Source organism: Coregonus lavaretus, assembly GCF_964263955.1.
Source record: "Coregonus lavaretus genome assembly, chromosome: 21".
In the NCBI taxonomy this organism is placed as follows: domain Eukaryota; kingdom Metazoa; phylum Chordata; class Actinopteri; order Salmoniformes; family Salmonidae; genus Coregonus; species Coregonus lavaretus.
In genome coordinates, this window is record NC_140008.1 from 23069256 (window position 1) to 23090111 (window position 20856).

General features: G+C 42.1%; 1 protein-coding gene across 7 annotated transcripts in view; it reads right to left on the reverse strand.

Moving 5' to 3' along the window:
- Positions 1 to 20856, reverse strand: part of LOC311148391 (oxysterol-binding protein-related protein 9-like) — a 41621-nt gene that overhangs the window by 2119 nt on the left and 18646 nt on the right. For 3 of the 7 annotated variants that reach the window (XM_084185356.1, XM_084185352.1, XM_084185355.1), the window contains 19 exons: positions 14872 to 14967; positions 14665 to 14709; positions 13875 to 13904; positions 13726 to 13776; positions 13025 to 13063; positions 11849 to 11939; positions 7563 to 7667; positions 6076 to 6235; positions 5684 to 5796; positions 5317 to 5432; positions 5147 to 5232; positions 4826 to 5003; positions 4275 to 4359; positions 4070 to 4180; positions 3828 to 3891; positions 3479 to 3619; positions 3262 to 3340; positions 1372 to 1463; positions 1038 to 1173 (listed from right to left, as the gene is read on the reverse strand). In XM_084185356.1, coding sequence (XP_084041482.1) covers positions 1038 to 1173; positions 1372 to 1463; positions 3262 to 3340; positions 3479 to 3619; positions 3828 to 3891; positions 4070 to 4180; positions 4275 to 4359; positions 4826 to 5003; positions 5147 to 5232; positions 5317 to 5432; positions 5684 to 5796; positions 6076 to 6235; positions 7563 to 7667; positions 11849 to 11939; positions 13025 to 13063; positions 13726 to 13776; positions 13875 to 13904; positions 14665 to 14709; positions 14872 to 14967 — 1818 coding nt within the window. Of the gene's footprint in view, positions 1 to 1037; positions 1174 to 1371; positions 1464 to 3261; positions 3341 to 3478; positions 3620 to 3827; positions 3892 to 4069; positions 4181 to 4274; positions 4360 to 4825; positions 5004 to 5146; positions 5233 to 5316; positions 5433 to 5683; positions 5797 to 6075; positions 6236 to 7562; positions 7668 to 11848; positions 11940 to 13024; positions 13064 to 13725; positions 13777 to 13874; positions 13905 to 14664; positions 14710 to 14871; positions 14968 to 17362; positions 19898 to 20856 lie in introns of those variants that run through there. The other 4 variants (XM_084185353.1, XM_084185354.1, XM_084185351.1 and 1 more) reach the window with 4 other exon arrangements.

Below are 20856 nucleotides of genomic sequence, written 5' to 3' on the forward strand. Positions count from 1 at the left end.
TCTCTGCAGCACTCCACCAAAGCAGGCCTTTATGGTAGTGGCCAGACGGAGCCACATGACAGCCCTACTTGAGCCCGCTTGGGTTTTGCCAAAAGGCACCTAAAGACTCTCAGACCATGAGAAACAAGATTCTCTGTTCTGATGAAACCAAGATTGATCTCTTTGGCCTGAATGCCAAGCGTCACGTCTGGAGGAAACCAGGCTCCGTCCCTACGGTGAAGCATGGTGGTCGCAGCATCATGCTGTGGGGATGTTTTTCAGCGGCAGGGACTGGGAGACTAGTCAGGATCGAGGCAAAGATGAACCGAGCAAAGTACAGAGAGATCCTTGATGAAAACCTGCTCCAGAGCACTCAGGACCTCAGACTGGGGCAAAGGTTCACCTTCCAACAGGACAACGACCCTAAACACACAGCCAAGACAACGCAGGAATGGCTTCGGGACAAGTCTCTGAATGTCCTTGAATGGCCCAACCAGAGCCCGGACTTGAACCCAATCTAACATCTCTGGAGAGACCTGAAAATAGCTGTGCAGCAACGCTCCCCATCCTACCTGACAGAGCTTGAGAGCATCTGCAGAGAAGAATGGGAGAAACTCCCCAAATACAGGTGTGCCAAGCTTGTAGCGTCATACCCAAGAAGACTCGATGCTGTAATCGCTGCCAAAGGTACTGAGTAGAGCGTCTGAATACTTATGTAAATGTGATATTTCCGTAAAAACAATACAAAACAATAAGCAGAAATTTATAAAAACCTGTTTTTGCTTTGTCATTATGGGGTATTGTGTGTTTTGCTTTGTCATTATGGGGTATTGTGTGTAGATTGATGAGGGGAAAAAACTATTTATTACATTTTAGAATAAGGCTGTAACGTAACAAAATGTGGAAAATGTCAAGGGGTCTGAATACTTTCCGAAGGCACTGTACTTTCCATCTAAGTACAATCATCACCGTGAACTATTAACCTTGATATGGAGTGGATGGCTGTTAATATTGCTGTCAGGGCTCTGGAGATGTATGATAAGAATAGGCACACTCACCCTAGTTTCCCACTGCATTTCATTCTCCTTCCTCTCCCTGGCCTCGCCCCTTTGCTTCTCCTCCAGCCTGTGCTTGGCTTCCGTTGCTGCATCGATGTCTCTCGACTTTAGGCTGACCGTCACATCCTTCCAAAGGCTGAGGGTCAAACAGTGACCAAACAATAAATATATTGCTAAATCTGAAAATATTGTGCCTGGCTGGATTGACAGCCACATTAAACTGGATGCCATGACAGGAGCTACTACCCCAAGTCCACAGAAAGGGGACTGGACAGAACACATAAAAAACATCCACTTATTACTGCCCACGATAAAACGAAGAGAGCCTTCTCACCTGCGCGACTCATACTCCAGCTGGTCCTCCAACTTCCTCACCTTCTTCTTGATACAGCCCATTTTCTTTGTGTCAATGAACAAGGAGTTTTCCTGGATTCAAGAGATAGAAAGTTTGGGTTGAAAGTGTCTTAAATTGTAACACTTTCTAGATTGCTTTTTATGTATGAGGTCAACCTTCAGTGTGAACATGTTGAGGTCAGGGATTAAAAACATGGGACATAGTTATTTCCTTAAAACAACAAAACCTTCCTGAAAATCACATACAGTGGGGAGAACAAGTATTTGATACACTGCCGATTTTTCAGGTTTTCCTACTTACAAAGCATGTAGAGGTCTGTAATTTTTATCATAGGTACACTTCAACTGTGAGAGACAGAATCTAAAATCCAGAAAATCCAGAAAATCACATTGTATGATTTTTAAGTAATTAATTTGCATTTTATTGCATGACATAAGTATTTGATCACCTACCAACCAATAAGAATTCCGGCTCTCACAGACCTGTTAGTTTTTATTTAAGAAGCCCTCCTGTTCTCCACTCATTACCTGTATTAACTGCACCTGTTTGAACTCGTTACCTTATAAAAGACACCTGTCCACACACTCAATCAAACAGACTCCAACCTCTCCACAATGGCCAAGACCAGAGAGCTGTGTAAGGACATCAGGGATAAAATTGTAGACCTGCACAAGGCTGGGATGGGCTACAGGACAATAGGCAAGCAGCTTGGTGAGAAGGCAACAACTGTTGGCGCAATTATTAGAAAATGGAAGAAGTTCAAGATGACGGTCAATCACCCTCGGTCTGGGGCTCCATGCAAGATCTCACCTCGTGGGGCATCAATGATCATGAGGAAGGTGAGGGATCAGCCCAGAACTACACGGCAGGACCTTGTCAATGACCTGAAGAGAGCTGGGACCACAGTCTCAAAGAAAACCATTAGTAACACACTACGCCGTCATGGATTAAAATCCTGCAGCACACGCAAGGTCCCCTTGCTCAAGCCAGCGCATGTCTAGGCCCGTCTGAAGTTTGCCAATGACCATCTGGATGATCCAGAGGAGGAATGGGAGAAGGTCATGTGGTCTGATGAGACAAAAATATATATTTTTGGTCTAAACTCCACTCGCCGTGTTTGGAGGAAGAAGAAGGATGAGTACAACCCCAAGAACACCATCCCAACCGTGAAGCATGGAGGTGGAAACATCATTCTTTGGGGATGCTTTTCTGCAAAGGGGACAGGACGACTGCACCGTATTGAGGGGAGGATGGATGGGGCCAACAACCTCCTTCCCTCAGTAAGAGCATTGAAGATGGGTTGTGGCATGACAACAACCCGAAACACACAGCCAGGGCAACTAAGGAGTGGCTCCGTAAGAAGCATCTCAAGGTCCTGGAGTGGCCTAGCCAGTCTCCAGAACTGAACCCAATAGAAAATCTTTGGAGGGAGCTGAAAGTCCGTATTGCCCAGCGACAGCCCCGAAACCTGAAGGATCTGGAGAAGGTCTGTATGGAGGAGTGGGCCAAAATCCCTGCTGCAGTGTGTGCAAACCTGGCCAAGACCTACAGGAAACGTATGATCTCTGTAATTGTAAACAAAGGTTTCTGTACCAAATATTAAGTTCTGCTTTTCTGATGTATCAAATACTTATGTCATGCAATAAAATGCAAATTAATTACTTAAAAATCATACAATGTGATTTTCTGGATTTTTGTTTTAGATTCCTTCTCTCACAGTTGAAGTGTACCTATGATAAAAATTACAGACCTCTACATGCTTTGTAAGTAGGAAAACCTGCAAAATCGACAGGGTATCAAATACTTGTTCTCCCCACTGTATTAACACATTGATATCCAGCAGAGATCACATTTTTTAACTGAACTCACCCCAGATGCCCACTTAGCATACATCACTCCATTCCACTCTCCTTCAATGGAGCAGAATGACTTCTTGTCATTGGGAGGACTACAAACAAACACATTTGTAATATATAATTAACATCACAACAAACAAAATATTTCCATATACTGCTGTGAGCACAGTTAATAAAGCAAGAATAGGCTAACACTCTGTGCATGATTACAAATAAGAAAACCCCCTTACAAGATCTCAGCGGTGATCCTGTGCTTCTTTCCACCGTAGAAGGGCTTAGTGTGAAACACAATGCTGGCACTGTAGCCCGTTTTGGAGCAGTTGATGTTACACTCTCCACCCAACTCCACCCATGGGACAGTCAGGATCGACCTGAAGAGAGAAGGAACACCCCACTACATGTCAGGTCAGGGAATCCAGATAACATGTTATTCCCATTTATACACACTCACTTTACATACAGTACATTGTGTGTGCTGTGCTGGAATTATGTTTTATTGTGAATTGAAATGGGGCTTTTATTTCCAGCACCACAAACTTGAGACAGTGTGTGTTATTTACTCTTCAAGCATGAGCCTACCTGCCATATCCATTGGGAAAGGTGAGTATGTAGTGCTCGTCATGTTCCAGACAGGACACACAGCCTAGAGGAGAGAAGGGGGAAGCACACACTTCAGAATACACAAAACACACTAAGGTTTTAGTAAGTGTGTGAGCACACATGTTTATGGACTATGTGAGCTAAAGAAGTCTTCCCATGTATAGTAGTTGGTAAATATTTGGTGTTAACAGAAAGCCTAAGTGCTTGAAACGATGTCTTACCCTGGCCAATATTGTGCACTCCAATTGACATTCCTAAGAACTTTGACTTGGTCCAAATGTGGGCGTTGAACTGAATCTTTTTGCTGAGACACTCTGCGTAGAATGCAGAAACTACAAGGAAGAGGAAAGGCAACAGTACAGTTAACATGTATGGCTCTGGTACTCTGACAGCTATGTGGAATATCGAGTGGGAGGGGAGACTCACTGGGGGGGTGATGAGAGACCTGCTCTGCTACAAAAGACACACTGTTGGCTGAAGACCATGGCACTGGACCCTCTGACGATGGCTCCTGTGGGGTGGGAGGAGGGGTCGGGGGTAAACATGAATTTATTAGTAAAGGCTTGATGAAACAATTAAAAACACTTGCCTCAGTATCACAAAACTTAAAATTGATTATAAACTGGGTGGTTCGAGCCCTGAATGCTGATTGGCAGACAACCGTGGTATATCAGACCGTATATCACGAGTATGACAAAACATTTATGTTTACTGCTCAAATTACGTTGGTAACCAGTTTATAATAGCAATAAGGCACCTCGGGGGGTTGTGGTATATGGCCAAAATACCAAGGCTAAGGGCTGTATCCAGGCACTCTGTGTTGCGTCGAGTGCAAGAACAGCTCTTAGCCATCAGGGCTCTGGAGATGAACAACCCCCTCGTGCCTTATTGCTTAATTATAGTATTACTAAAAACCAGCATATACATTAAATCATATGAATATAAGTTGTCAGTCTTTACTGTGGTACAATGCTCACCATTGCAGTGGGCTCCTCACTCTCTGAAGGCAGGTCCCAGTGGCAGAAGAAGACCTCTCCCAGGATGGGGTTGTACGGCTTCTTGGCCACTGAGCTTTTCCTCCCTGCATGGAAGGCTGACATGTACCACTTCACCACCTGTACCATCCGCTCCTTGGGCTCCAGCTGATCTGCGATACTGGGGATAAAAACATCAGCTGTCACACCACTGGATCGAAGGTTGTGACACCATCTGTGCAGAATGCCCTCAATGGAAATTATGGGGGAGATTCTGAAAAGCAATGTTTTTCTTATTTTGTATGACTGTTTGAAGTGGTGTACCTGACAAACAAATCCGGATGTGCAAAAAAGTCAGCATACATCTCCAGCAAAGACCTCCTCTCCAAGATAAATGTGGGCAGGACCACCTGGGGAAAGAGAAAAAAAATAAAGAAACAGTTAGCAAGAGAGAGATAAAGAGAGACGGACGGACGGACAGACAGAGCTCTTACCTTGGTGAGGTCCATGCCCAGTCGCACCTGGGACAGCAGGTGCATGATGACACTCTTGTGCTCCTCCACAGACTCCCCCTGATCCTCCGCCTCGTCATCATGGCTGTCAAATTGATCTGACCAGAGCAGACAGCAGGCAGTTAAAAACACCTACAGTAGGCCAGCCACCACTGATAAAGGACATCCTGACATCCTCTTTTCTGTTACTAAATAAAACATCTGCCAAAACAGAACAGGAACAGAATGTGTGATGTTGTTGTTCCATAAAAATTGGTTATTGTTGGGGGTATACAGGTGCGTGGATAAGTAGGACAATGTGCGTGTGTGCATTTGTGTGTGTGCGTTCATGTGTGATTGTGTGCATCACCTGCATCAGTGGTGCCGTTAGACATGGAGGAGTTGAGGGACTCGTTAGTGTCTGGACGTTTCAGCACTGTTCCGTCATCGCTGTGAGGCAAGGCAGCAGGAGGCCTAGAGGAACTGACAGAGAGGAGGATGGAGAGATGGAGGGATGCAGAGAAAGATAGAACTGATTACCTGACAGGAAATATATAAAGGCACAGGTTATAAACACACCTCTAGCAAAACACAATCAGCTTATATGATAATTAAATAATCTATAAAATCATGAAATAAAGAGCTAGTGAGAGGATGTGGTGAAGTGGATCATCTCCCTCCCGTCCTTGGTCCCTGTAAACCCCAGTACGCCAGTGAACTGCGGTATGGATGGATTATGATAAAGACAGTATATACACTCACTCTAGAAGGTGCTTGGGAGACGTGCTGTTCTGGTAGAACTCGTCAGCGTCGTAGAATTCATCTTCGCTGCTGGAGTAGGAGAAGTCAGGGACCGAGTTGGAGGGGATCGTCATGTGACTGGGGGAGGCACCGCTGCTGCTGGGGACCGAGGGGCCACTCCCTGAAACACACAGATAGACAGAGAGAGAGGTGGGGGTGAGCAGGGGGTCACAGCTGAGACCACAAACGGGCTTACACCATGTATAGCGATGGCTAACTGTTTACTCTTGTAAATAAACAATTATAACTGCTTTGAACTAAACAATACACAGAGGCTCAATGCAGGGTCTTTCTTGTCAGTGATCATATGGGCACCATTTGTCTGTTCATATTGTTCCCACATTGTTAGGGAACCATGAGGAGTTTATTCTTTGCATAATCTCCCCTGCAGTGCAATGTGTGCTCCCAGGCTTCTTCCTTAGTGCACTGCACAGGATTTATTTTGCAGCATCAGCAGAATTGGAAACAGGCAAGACCCTCCAACATAACCCATTTTAGAAAATAGAATGAGTAAATGAAAAAATGTCACTGAAAATGTCATAATTACAATTACATTTTAGTCATTTAGCAGACGCTCTTATCCAGTGCGACTTACAGTTAGTGAGTGCATACATTTTTCATACTGGCCCCCCGTGGGAAATGAACCCACAACCCTGGCGTTGCAAGCGCCATGCTCTACCAACTGAGCTACAGGGGACTAACCTGTATCTGTACTCTGATGAGTTTCACAAATGTACACAAAATCAATACTGTTATCGTCACGAATACTGCCGAGGCTGCTCCTCCTCCTTGTTCGGGCAGGCTTCAGCGTTCGTCGTCCCCGGAGTACTAGCTGCCACCGTTTGATGTTTGTTTGGTCATGTCTAGTTTAGTGCACCTGTTTCGTATTCTGTCCTGATTATGTCACCTATAAGTTTCCCTGTGTTATGTTTTGGAGTTGTGTGTTATTGTCCACATTGTCGTTTGTCTTTTTTCGGTATATGTTGTGCTTAGTGTAGTTTACGCGTTGCGCGTATTCTTTGCCTCCTGTGTGTTCGAGGCCATTTATTTTGGATTGTCTTTGAGTCTCAGTAAAGTCGTTTTGACTTATCCGCTGTGTCCTGCGCCTGACTTCACCACCACATCCACAAATATACCGTGACAGTTATATTTGTGTGGTGATCGTGACCAGTGATTAAAGTGTTAAACAAACAGATGGGTTAACTCTGATCGCCGGTTGCGGTGAAAAAAGTAAAGTTTCTTATTCTTTCGATGCATTTTTCCGCAAAAGGTGGGTCAACTGTTGAGGGAAAAAAGCTGGGTAAGCTGCGTTTACCCTCCACTACACCAGTGATTGTGACATGATACTCAAGTCCCTAAATGCAAGTGTTCGGTAACATAACGGAATGTTTATCTGGCTGCTAGCAAAGTGTTGATGACCTGACCACTAGAGTGAGGTGACCTCTGACCTGTGCTGTTGGGAGTCGGAGTCTGCAGACTGCCCATCACCGTGACAACAGCCCCCACCGGTAGAGTGGAGGGCCGCTGTTCTCCTTTACACATCTGAGAGCCATCTACAGAAAGAAAGGAGACAAGAGAAAAATAAGAAAGCTCTGGCCTTAGAACAACACTGCTTTATGATGCAACAGATCAAAGTCATTACAGACCTGTGTGGGAGCAAGCTTTTCAATCACACAAAAACTGCAAAGCAGTCAGTCTAATATAAACCTGTGACTGTGAGAATGTTAATGTCACCAAACTGTGCTAACATGGGGTCTAGACCTTGGGATTGGATTTTTGTGTCAAATTTCATTGAAAGCTGAATTTAGATTGCTCTACATTGGGAAAGGTCATTGCCAAGTAGACATGCTGAGAAATAGAGATTCAAGCACACCAGGTGGCACTGTGGATGTGTGTTTCAGGAAATAAACATTTATCAGGGACAAATATCTGAAAGTATTAAATCCAAGGCTAATCTATGTCCTTGATTTTTTGAATAAAAATACGCCCCATGTCAGCTTGTGTATGCAATATCAGTATGTGAACTCAAAAGGGCTATTTTTATTCTGATGAACAAATCTTCCTGATTCTTGCAACCAATAGAATGTTATATATATGGGGGATAAAACCATCCCAGCTCTGCAGATTTGGCTGCGAAGAGACAGAATATCATTAGATCATTTGTTTTGGTACTGTTCATATGTAGCTTGTTTTTGGTCGCAGGTTCAGGAATGGCTGAAGAATTGCAATTTTAGCTGGAGCTAACTCTGCAAATAGCACTGCTGGGTGATTTTTAAAGTCATAGACAAAATCGATCAATAATATAATAATACTTTTAGCAAAAATGTTTGTCATTAATTTACAATCTGTAGAAACTGCAATATTAAAGCTGATCTACCCCTTTAAAAAAAAAGTATATATATATATACACACTGCTCAAAAAAATAAAGGGAACACTTAAACAACACAATGTAACTCCAAGTCAATCACACTTCTGTGAAATCAAACTGTCGACTTAGGAAGCAACACTGATTGACAATACATTTCACATGCTGTTGTGCAAATGGAATAGACAACAGGTGGAAATTATAGGCAATTAGCAAGACACCCCCAATAAAGGACTGGTTTTGCAGGTGGTGACCACAGACCACTTCTCAGTTCCTATGCTTCCTGGCTGATGTTTTGGTCACTTTTGAATGCGGGCGGTGCTTTCACTCTAGTGGTAGCATGAGACGGAGTCTACAACCCACACAAGTGGCTCAGGTAGTGCAGCTCATCCAGGATGGTACATTAATGCGAGCTGTGGCAAGAAGGTTTGCTGTGTTTGTCAGCGTAGTGTCCAGAGCATGGAGGCGCTACCAGGAGACAGGCCAGTACATCAGGAGACATGGAGGAGGCCGTAGGAGGGCAACAACCCAGCAGCAGGACTGCTACCTCTGCCTTTGTGCAAGGAGGAGCAGGCGGAGCACTGCCAGAGCCCTGCAAAATGACCTCCAGCAGGCCACAAATGTGCATGTGTCTGCTCAAACGGTCAGAAACAGACTCCATGAGTGTGGTATGAGGGCCCTACATCCACAGGTGGGGGTTGTGCTTACAGCCCAACACCGTGCAGGACGTTTGGCATTTGCCAGAGAACACCAAGATTGGCAAATTCGCCACTGGCGCCCTGTGCTCTTCACAGATGAAAACAGGTTCACACTGAGCACATGTGACAGACGTGACAGAGTCTGGAGACGCCGTGGAGAACGTTCTGCTGCCTGCAACATCCTCCAGCATGACCGGTTTGGCGGTGGGTCAGTCATGGTGTGGGGTGGCATTTCTTTGGGGGGCCGCACAGCCCTCCATGTGCTCGCCAGAGGTAGCCTGACTGCCATTAGGTACCGAGATGAGATCCTCAGACCCCTTGTGAGACCATATGCTGGTGCGGTTGGCCCTGGGTTCCTCCTAATGCAAGACAATGCTAGACCTCATGTGGCTGGAGTGTGTCAGCAGTTCCTGCAAGAGGAAGGCATTGATGCTATGGACTGGCCCGCCCGTTCCCCAGACCTGAATCCAATTGAGCACATCATGTCTCGCTCCATCCACCAACGCCACGTTGCACCATAAACTGTCCAGGAGTTGGCGGATGCTTTAGTCCAGGTCTGGGAGGAGATCCCTCAGGAGACCATCCGCCACCTCATCAGGAGCATGCCCAGGCGTTGTAGGGAGGTCATACAGGCACGTGGAGGCCACACACACTACTGAGCCTCATTTTGACTCGTTTTAAGGACATTACATAAAAGTTGGATCAGCCTGTAGTGTGGTTTTCCACTTTAATTTTGAGGGTGACTCCAAATCCAGACCTCCATGGGTTGATAAATTTGATTTCCATTGATAATTTTTGTGTGATTTTGTTGTCAGCACATTCAACTATGTAAAGAAAAAAGTATTTAATAAGATTATTTCTTTCATTCAGATCTAGGATGTGTTATTTTAGTGTTCCCTTTATTTTTTTGAGCAGTGTATAAGAATAGAAGAATTACAACAAAAACGATATATATATATACACACACTACCGTTCAAAAGTTTGGGGTCACTTAGAAATGTCCTTGTTTTCGAAAGAAAAGCAATTTTTTTGTCCATTAAAATAACATCAAATTGATCAGAAATACAGTGTAGACATTGTTAATGTTGGAAATGGCTATTGTAGCTGGAAATGGCTGATTTTTTATGGAATATCTACATAGGCGTACAGAGGTCCATTATCAGCAACCATCAGTCCTGTGTTCCAATGGCATGTTGTGTTTGCTAATCCAAGTTTATCATTTAAAAAAGGCTAATTGATCATTAGAAAACTCTTTTGCAATTATTCTTCTAGGCAGAGTTGCCAAGAAAAAGCCATATCTCAGACTGACCAATAAAAATAAAAGATTAAGATGGGCAAAAGAACACAGACACTGGACTTTGCAACTCTGCCTCGGTCAGCATCCCGGAGTCGCCTCTTCACTGTTGACGTTGAGACTGGTGTTTTGTGGGTACTATTTAATGAAGCTGCCAGTTAAGGACATGTGAGGTGTCTGTTTCTCAAACTAGACACTAATGTATTTGTCCTCTTGCTCAGTTGTGCACCGAGGCCTCCCACTCCTCTTTCTATTCTGGTTAGAGCCAGTTTGCGCTGTTCTGTAAAGGGAGTAGTACACAGCGTTGTACGAGATCTTCAGTTTCTTGGCAATTTCTCGCATGGAATAGCCTTCATTTCTCAGAACAAGAATAGACCGAGTTTCAGAAGAAAGTTATTTGTTTCTGGCCATTTTGAGCCTGTAATCGAACCCACAATTGCTGATGCTCCAGATACTCAACTAGTCTCAAGAAGGCCAGTTTTATTGCTTCTTTAATCAGCACAACAGTTTTCAGCTGTGCTAACATAATTGCAAAAGGGTTTTCTAATGATCAATTAGCCTTTTAAAATGATAAACTTGGTTTAGCAAACACAACGTGCCATTGGAACACAGGACTGATGGTTGCTGATAATGGGCCTCTGTACGCCTATGTAGATATTCCATTAAAAATCAGCCGTTTCCAGCTACAATAGCCATTTACAACATTAACAATGTGTACACTGTATTTCTGATCAATTTGATGTTATTTTAATGGACAAAAAAAATGCTTTTCTTTCGGAAACAAGGACATTTCTAAGTGACCCCAAACTTTTGAACGGTAGTGTATATAAAATAAAAACATATTTAGATGGGAGGGATTGAGTGGAGCTTAACAGTGGGACTAAAAACAACAAGATAACTAATGTAAAATATACTGTGTCCGTAAAATGTATATAGGTTCAGAACTTTTGTGAAACAGCATAGTTAAAAATATATGGCAAATAGAAATCAAAACGGAATGGTTTTCAGAGATAGATGGGAGGATTGGATTAAAAACAAATTAAGATAACTATAGTAAAATACATTGTGTCCGTAAAATGTATATAGTATGTATAAACTGGAAGTAGAAGCCTAAGTGTTGTTGTCCATTAGTTTACTACAATTAGGGGAGGGGTGGTAGGGTTAAGGGAAAATAATAAAGGAAAATGTATTTTAAAAAATAAAATAATAAATATATATAAGGGGTATTGGAAATGATGCAGACAATTACATTGATGGAAGCTACAATCTATCTGCAATATTAAAGCTGATCTACCCCCTAAAAAAATTGTTTTTAAAAATATCTTCCTGATAGGACTGTAGATGATATTGTGTTTTTGGCTCTCTGTATACTGTACCTGTAGGGAGTGTGGTCTGTGTTGGCATGGCTAAGTTGACTAAAGAAGCGTCCAGAGGGTGAAATATCCCATCCACTGGGTTGATGGTGCTCTGTACAGGGCGAGACAAAACGGTGCCAGTCTTAAAACATAAAAGATACATTTGCAACTTGCATTGCTCTAGAATGCAGTCTGTAGTAACACTTAATGCACCAACACGGTGCAGACTACCATGACAAAATAAAATACACACTGCTAATGACTGGAAAGATCAATTACCTTTCACTCTGCTTCCGGGAAATATTGGTTAATTAACTTCTACCTAATCAATATGTACCTACTTATATCACAACATTTACTGTAACCTAATACTATCCAGCATATTTGCAGCAAAATCTGACAAAACACATTCCAGTTAACTACAGAATGTAATGGCATAACGTCTCCTATTGAACTTATCCTGTGATGTGAAAAACACAGGGTCAAGCTATATTTCTCTATGGCCGATATCTCTGTAATGTACGGACACACATTATACAAAGTGCACTGCTGCCATAGCTTTCTGGATCAGTGATACATTTGACCGTGTCTAACTCTGTCAACAGCAACACTAGAGGAGAGGCCTCTAGAGAGGTTAGAGCTAGAGAGTGCTTAAGCCATGGTTGGAAGAGGGTCTATACATGTAATGCTAATGGCCAGAGAGATTACTCTCACAAGGCCGGCCTGGTGGGCTGATCCTACGGGATTCCAACTTATAAACATCTACGGGAAGAGAGTAAAGCCAGTAAACAGCCCTTGATGGGTTGACATCTATTAGTCCTTGATGGTTCAATAGGCATGCACAGTTAGGAAAAATCGATAGCAAGTTGGGGGGAGGGTATAAGCGCACTCACACACACGTGCGTCATAAAAGAATCAGAATGATGTTCTGTGTCTAAAATGAGGGGTAAAGACAAAAGTTCCCAACTATTATCAGCAACAGAAAAGCAAAGGATATTCAGCTGGAAAAGGGGATAGTGGCGTGACAAAGGAAAGAGCAATATACCAAATAAAGCCATTAATCAAATCAAATGGCTTGCATTGTTACGGATTTGATTTGTCTTCTTTTCTATAGTTGAGAGTGAATTAAGCAGAAAAGAAGAAGAGAGGTTTGGTTGATCTAGATTTGTCTTATGGACAGAGAACGTCAAAACTTACTATCAGTCCGTTTGCGTGTTGCTGTTCGTTACTTTGATCCTTAAAATTTTGAAAATAAAATGTTACTTGAGGAAGGTTAAACTGTTTGTATGTAATGATGATATGAGCTTGTTAAGAGCTTATCTTTCAAGAAACCAAACACGTCATTTAGAAAGTCAGAGCATTTGTTATGCTAACATAACACAAGAAAAGCATTATGAGCTCAAGGATTATCGAGTGTGTGAGAATCACCTCTCCAAAATCTCAAAATGGAACCTAATGGAATGTAGCAAACTGCCCACAATAAACAACAACCCAGGCTGTAGTCAAGTGGAAAACTACTGGCATGGCTAAAACAAGCAGTGCACCGTGATGTTCTCACAACAATGACATGACAGTAATGCAATGAGAGCCCCAACACCAGGGGTGGGCAACAGGTTAGATCTGTCCCGCGAGCCCATTCGATCTGGCCCGCGGGTTTTTGTATTTTTTATTTTGGGTTAAAAGAAAACACTCCAGGCCACTCTTGAATGTCTAAAACTAGATAGAAAGTATGTTGAAATTATAAAGGACCTATACGTTTTCAAATAACTGCCCTTTTCTTGGCTCGCTTTTGACGAACAAATCAGTTAGAAAAAAAATGTGAAATCCCGATGTGGCCCTCGAGCCAAAAATATTGCCAACCCCTGACCAACACAGTCAAATGAATTAACCCTTTTTACCTTGGCAATCTGCAGCAATACAATACAGTGCTTGATGGACTCTACCATACTCTGAAAAGAGAAACAGCACAGACAATAAAACACTGCACTCAACCTCAGACAAGAGGTGGTTCTGAAAATAAGGACATTTAAAATGGGGTTTTACTTACACATGTGGTTTCCTTCAAATTTTCAATTTTCTAAAAAAGGAGAGAAACATAATTACAAAATGGCTGTTTCACTTCCAACATTGTTTCAACACCTGACTAGACTTGGAAATCATGACTGAAAGTTAGGTAAATTTAGAAAGATTAGCACAATGAAACCAAAGCGGAAACCTGCTTTGTTCAAACTCTTTCACAGCCATGGCATTAGACTGGACGAGCAATGATGCCATTCCAACTATAGTTGTGTTCTATGTTCACCACTACATAGTAGGTCATTGTCCTCACCATTTTAAATAAGCTACAGAGTTGAAATGTTCCAAACTGACCAAAAACAAACTCATGATCTCAATAAGGAAGTGAATCACAGCTAAGGCATTTACAACCTGTTTGCTCACCATTTATTAACTCATTACTCCCACATTTGTAAATCTTAGTAAGCTAGTTATTCACACATGTACTTTATATACATATTCTTTTACCAGGTATTGCATGAATGGTATGCCCATCTTTTTGTGAGAAATTACACTGGTCACTCAAAACATTTATAAAGTATTTTTGAAGTATAAATAGCACTAATTTTAGATTAGGGACTGAAAACATATTGTACTAATGATTAGTAAATGGTTGATTCATGTGGGAGTAATGATTAATAAATGGTGAACACAATTTATAAATGCCTTATAAATGGTTTATTACTGACCCTTAAAATAAAGTGTTATAAAATATTATCTTTGAGATTCATTCATTATCAGGCATCGTTCTGGTGACAAGAGATGAAACAGATGTCACTCACTCTACATGACTCTTCTTTGCAATCTTTGATTTTCTCGTCGAAGAGCTGGAAGAGAGAGGGGATGCAATCTAAATCTGAGCTGAAGAGGATACATGCAAATCAAGAGCCAAATTAAAAAACATTAATCGATGATGCATTGACAAGTCACTCACCAGTTTTATTAAAGTCACTGTCATACTTAGTCACCCAAATGTGGAGAAACCTCACCTTTAACTGATTAATTAGAATTTGTAGGTATGCGTCAGCCTCTGCAAGTTTCTTATCAAAGTCTTGGACACTTGGAACAAATCCTGTCTCTGCCTCCTAAAATAGAAGGGGGAAAAACAGCAGAACATTCTTAGTCTAACTTTACAGCACGGTATGACAGTTTTCTGCTACCATCTGGTAACCTATTTTAGACTAAGAATTTTACTCTGTCATTGCCTCTACTCTGAAAGTTTGTAGGCAGATGAAAAAAAAGTGTTTAAATTCCCTGGTGGGGCTTTGAAAAGGCAGGTTGTAGCAGCACAAAAACAGCAACAGTTTGGGAGAAGCTTCCAGCATTGTACTGTAAGTGGAGTGATATGAATAGTTCAACTAGCATTGTTTAAAGGCTACATAAAAGCTTTGCCTGGCAGCCTGCCTGCCTACTTAATTGAACACATTTTATGGCATCAGCAAAATTGAATCAAGAAACCCATGGCAAAGGGAATTAAGTTGTAAACGTTTTAGAGAGAACACTAGACTTTATCTTCATGACTCGGAATATGTGTTTGTGTGTGTGCAGGAGGAGGTTGGGGAGACTTGTCCCATCCCGAGTCTGACCTATGGTCAATCACCTTCCAAGCCCTTAGGCTACCATCATTATCCACAGACTTACAGATCATTTCATTGCATAACATCCATTAGGTGGTAGTATGTATTTGCTGAACAGATGTGACCAGACGCCTGACTGATGACATTAGGCCTAAATCAACAATAGCCCCTTCTATACCTGGAACACAACGAGGCTAAAATACAGAAATGAAATACGCCGCAACTTCCTCAGAAACACCTCGAAACTCATTCTTAACCAAAGCATTCTGACCTTACAATATTACAACTCTTAAAACATATCCATAACCACTTGCTCAGTGCTACTCTGGTTCTAGAGCGTCCTATGGTCCGACAGAGGCCTTTGGACTATGCCTGTTTCTCAACTGAAGTGTTGAGAAACAGGGTACCCCCCTGTATATATAGCCTCCCTACTGTTATTATATTTTACTTCTGCTCTTTTTTTCTCAACACTTTTTTGTTGTTGTTTTATTTTACTTTTTTATTAAAAATAAATGCACTGTTGGTTAAGGGCTGTAAGTAAGCATTTCACTGTAATGTCTACACCTGTTGTATTCGGCGCATGTGGCCAATAAAATTTGATTTGAGTTATCTAGGCCTTTTTTTCTTAACTTCCTTTAGGATAAAAGGTGGTTTGCTATCAATAGAAGTAAGTTGCTTACTGTTGCTGGCCAAAGAGGTGCCTGAGCAAAAATAAATAAAAACAGGCACTTTGCTACACTAAAGCATAGCCCTCTTTAAATTTGTGGGATAGAGGAGGCTGGCATTAGTGCTCTTTAGAGCTTGGGGGCAAACAGAAAAATAGTACTTCTCCTCTCTAAAAACCTAAAGTGGGGAAAGTCCCAGCAGTAAGGGCATTTGGATTCTCCTGGGTGTTTTTCTTTTATATGTGTGTGTTCAAGCAGACATCCACACAGCTTCATGTCTGTTTCTAAGAAACAGTTAGCTCTGGGGTCTCTCTCTTATTCTTCCTCCATCAACGAAATCTGAAGAGGCAGAAAAGAGAATGACAGATATCAAATCCACTGTAATAAAAATAAAAATACAAATGTTGGTTCTGAATCTGAAATCAACATCAACCCACTTGGGGGAAATGCATCCTCATGGTTATGTTGACTACAGTCATAGTGCTGGCATCATGGATTGATTTTCACACCTGTATTGTTTTAACACCTGATTCCAAAAGACACATAAAATAGAGTAATAGAGTAACACCCCCCCACCCCAGTGATCAAAATCATTCCATCCCAATTTTCACAGAGAAGTTGTACCATACACTATTTATATATCAATCACTGTTGAGTGGGGCCCTGATGTAGGCCTCCTGTAGCTCAGTTGGTAGAGCATGGCCCTTGCAACGCCAGGGTTGTGGGTTCGATTCCCACAGGGGCCAGTATGGAAAATGTATGCACTCACTAACTAAGTCGCTCTGGATAAGAGCGTCTGCTAAATGACTAAAATGTAAAAATGTATTTGAGGTTCAATAAAATACTATCAATGACACTGACCTCATAATCGCAGAGGGACAAAGCCTTTGCATTACAAACAAACCACGGAAAAAGAGAGTCCCTCTTGCTCTTTATTTCTGTTATGTCTACACAAGTTCATATTACCATGATGGAGGGGATCTTTCTGCTTGACTAGAGCAGCTTGTAAACCCAGAGGACGGTCATGTAGGCTAGAGACTGCAGCTTCGGCATGTTCACTAAATCTGTGGCTAAAAGAGCTTCCTCTAACCAGACAATACCTCCCTATTCTAGTCTACCACTGCCCACACCCACCAGACACGGGAAACCCTCCCATTTGGCTTTCCACACAGCATGACCCAGTTAGGGACTGCATCATCGCACTTCAACCGACCGTTTCCCTCCAGTGTGGTACTCACAGGATGCCGAGCTCTGAGGGACATGCCTCGTCAGACTGCACAGGCCAAAGCTGACCCTAAAGCTCCTCTCTCCTCCGCTACTCAAACACACGGCTGTTCTTGTGCTCTCCACTCTTCCAGACTGCCAGCAGAAACCACACCAAACTTGTCTGGTACATGTATGTTCTACATCAGCTGAGCAGCAGCATACACAGGCAAAGTTAATCCAGGATCCTTCTCTCTCTTACAGGAAGTACAGACTTTCTTACAAAAAAAAAAAGGCAGCACAAGCCAATGTGACAAGCAACAACAGCTGCCCTGATTGGATAAAGCTGCGGGCAGATGCATGTCTGACAGAGTAAGCAGGGCTCTGATTTGTTCCAGGTCACATGATGTCACTATGACTGCATGCTGACATAGTGTTTGCAAGCAGGCAGATACACGCAGTCAGTAAGCAGTGTTCTTTTTCTTTCCACAGAGGGCGGGGAGGGGAGAGAGTGAGGCAGAAGGAGGGGTGGCAGAGGGGAGGAGTGGGTTAGAGAAGGAAAGCGGAACAGAACGTAAATAAACAACTGGAGGGTAGAATGAAGGGAGGTGAGAGAAAATATATTTATGAGCCAATCGAAGGGCACAGATTAAATTAAGAGTTGGAAATTGGCAGTTCATAGAGCGACTAATAGACAGCACTCTATATATGGCTTTCACAGATAAACATGTTGTCCATTACCAGCCAACAGCCCAACTAAGCTCCCTGTGCACCTAACCACACAGGGACACTCTTTAGGGCTGGGCAATATGGCAGAAAAATTATATCTACATTTTTTTCAAATTTATCGTAAATTAATGATATACACTACCGGTCAAAAGTTTTAGAACACCTGCTCATTCAAAAGGTTTTTCTTTATTTTTACTATTTTCTACATTATAGAATAATAGAGAAGACATCAAAACTATGAAATAACACATATGGAATCATGTAGTAACCCCAAAAAGCTTTTATAATGTTTTCTCCAAATAAGCTTTGTTGTACAATTAAAAGGTCAAATACACAGCATTTAAAACAGTCAGCAATAATCTAATGAATTCAGGGCTTGTGAAATTATACGTTTTTTTTTGCAATAATCACTGATCTGGCTTTCAAGTCTGTCTATGAAAAAGCCCTTTTTGTTACAGATTTAACCAGAACCATGCATAATGCACATTCACTAATAATGATTAACTTCTTGCAGTAGGCATTATAGAAAATTAACACAGGTCAAACAATTTCTCAAGCACAAGCCCAAGTGCTAGTGAGTAGCCAGCTAATCTTTATATTTCAAGTTTACCCGAACTTGGATATATTTGCTAGCTAACAAGGTAGAACAGTTGAATGTCTGTCTCCAACTGTTTGAACAGCATGCTAGCCTGTCCACTTTGTTCAGATGATGAAATCAAGTGGCCTACCATATTTCTCAGAATGAGAAAGAGTTGCCTATTCCTTACATAATTGTGTTTTATGCTTATTGCACATTAATAAATGACTAGACAGCTAGTATAACAGTCTTTGGCTAAAATGCTGCTAGCGGTACATGGTAACGCAATGCTGCGTGCGACAAACTGAGCATACATTTTCCAGAATCAATGAGTACGGTTACATGCACACAATAATATGATTCTTGTGAATAGTCAGATTAACATAATAGTTTGATTTAAACGTTTACATGCTTTACAAGAAGACAGATTTCCCTAATAATCCTGTTTACATGGACACATCTGAAATCTGGCTACCTGATGGAACTGATAAATGCAGAAAAATCAGCAATCAAAATAAACGTTATACCACAGTGCCCATGTTATTTTTGTGAAACCTATTTGATTCGGAGTTCGGACATACACAGTTTGTATGTGAAAAAGTATAAATATTAGAAATGGTTACGTTTTTCCCGAACTCACTTCACTTGCGCAAAAGAAGGAAGCTCACGCTGCTCGTGCTAGCAAATGTTTACATGTCCTAACACAGAGCATTCAGAAAGTATTCAGACCCCTTTACTTTCTCCACATTTTGTTACGTTAGCCTTATTTGAAAATGTATTAAATACATTTTTATACAATACAATCTACACACAATACACCATAATGACAAAGTGAGAACAGGTTTTTAGAAATGTTTGCAAATGTATAAAAAAACAAACAGAATGTTTTATTTACATAAGTATTCAGACACTTTGCTATGAGACTCGAAATTGAGCTCCGGAGCATCCTGTTTCCATTGAACATCCTTGAGATGTTTCTACAACTTGATTGGAGTCCATCTGTGGTAAATTCAATTTATTGGACATGATTTGTAAAAGGCACACACCTGTCTAGATAAGGTCCCACATTTGACAGTGCATGTCAAAGCCAAAACAAAGCCATGAGGTCGAAGGAATTGTGCGTTGAACTCCGAAACAGGATTGTGTTGAGGCACAGATCTGGGGAAGGGTACCAAAAAATGTATGCAGCATTGAAGGTCCCCAAGAACACAGTGGCCTCCATCATTCTTAAATGGAAGAAGTTTGGAACCACCAAGACTCTTCCTAGAGCTGGCCGCCCAGCCAAACTGAGCAATCAGGGGAGAAGGGCCTTGGTCAGGGAGGTGACCAAGAACCCGATGGTCACTCTGACAGAGCTCCAAAGTTCCTCTGTGGAGATGTGATAACCTTCCAGAAGGACAACCATCTCTACAGCACTCCACCAATCAGGGCTTTATGGTAGAGTGGCCAAAAAAGCACCTAAAGACTCTCAGACCATGAGAAACAAGATTCTCTGGTCTGATGAAACCACGATTGATCTCTTTGGCCTGAATGCCAAGCGTGACGTCTGGAGGAAACCTGGCACCATCCCTACGGTGAAGCATGGTGGTGGCAGCATCATGCTGTGGGGATGTTTTTCAGAGGCAGGGACTGGGAGACTAATCAGGATCAAGGGAAAGATGAATGTAGCAAAGTACAGAGAGATCCTTGATGAAAACCTGCTCCAGAGCACTCAGGACCTCAGACTGGGGGCGAAGGTTCACCTTCCAACAGGACAACGACCCTAAGCACACAGCCAAGACAACGTAGGAGTGGCTTTCGGACAAGTCTCTGAATGTCCTTGAGTGGCCCAGCCAGAGACCGGACTTGAATCCTATCGAACATCTCTGGAAAGACCTGAAAATAGCTGTGCAGCAACGCTCTCCATCCAACCTGACAGAGCTTGAGAGGATGTGCAGAGAAGAATGGGAGAAACTCCCCAAATACAGGTGTGCCAAGCTTGTAGACTCATACCCAAGAAGACTTGAGGCTGTAATCCCTGCCAGAGGTGCTTCAACAAAGTACTAAAGGGTCTGAATACTTATGTAAATGTCTTATTTCCGTTTTTATTTTATTATTAATTTGCCCAAAATTCTAAAAACCTGTTTTTGCTTTGTCATTATGGGGTATTGTGTGTAGATTGATGAGAGAACAATAAAAAAATAAAAATAAGGCCGTAACGTAACACAATGTGGAAAAAGTCAA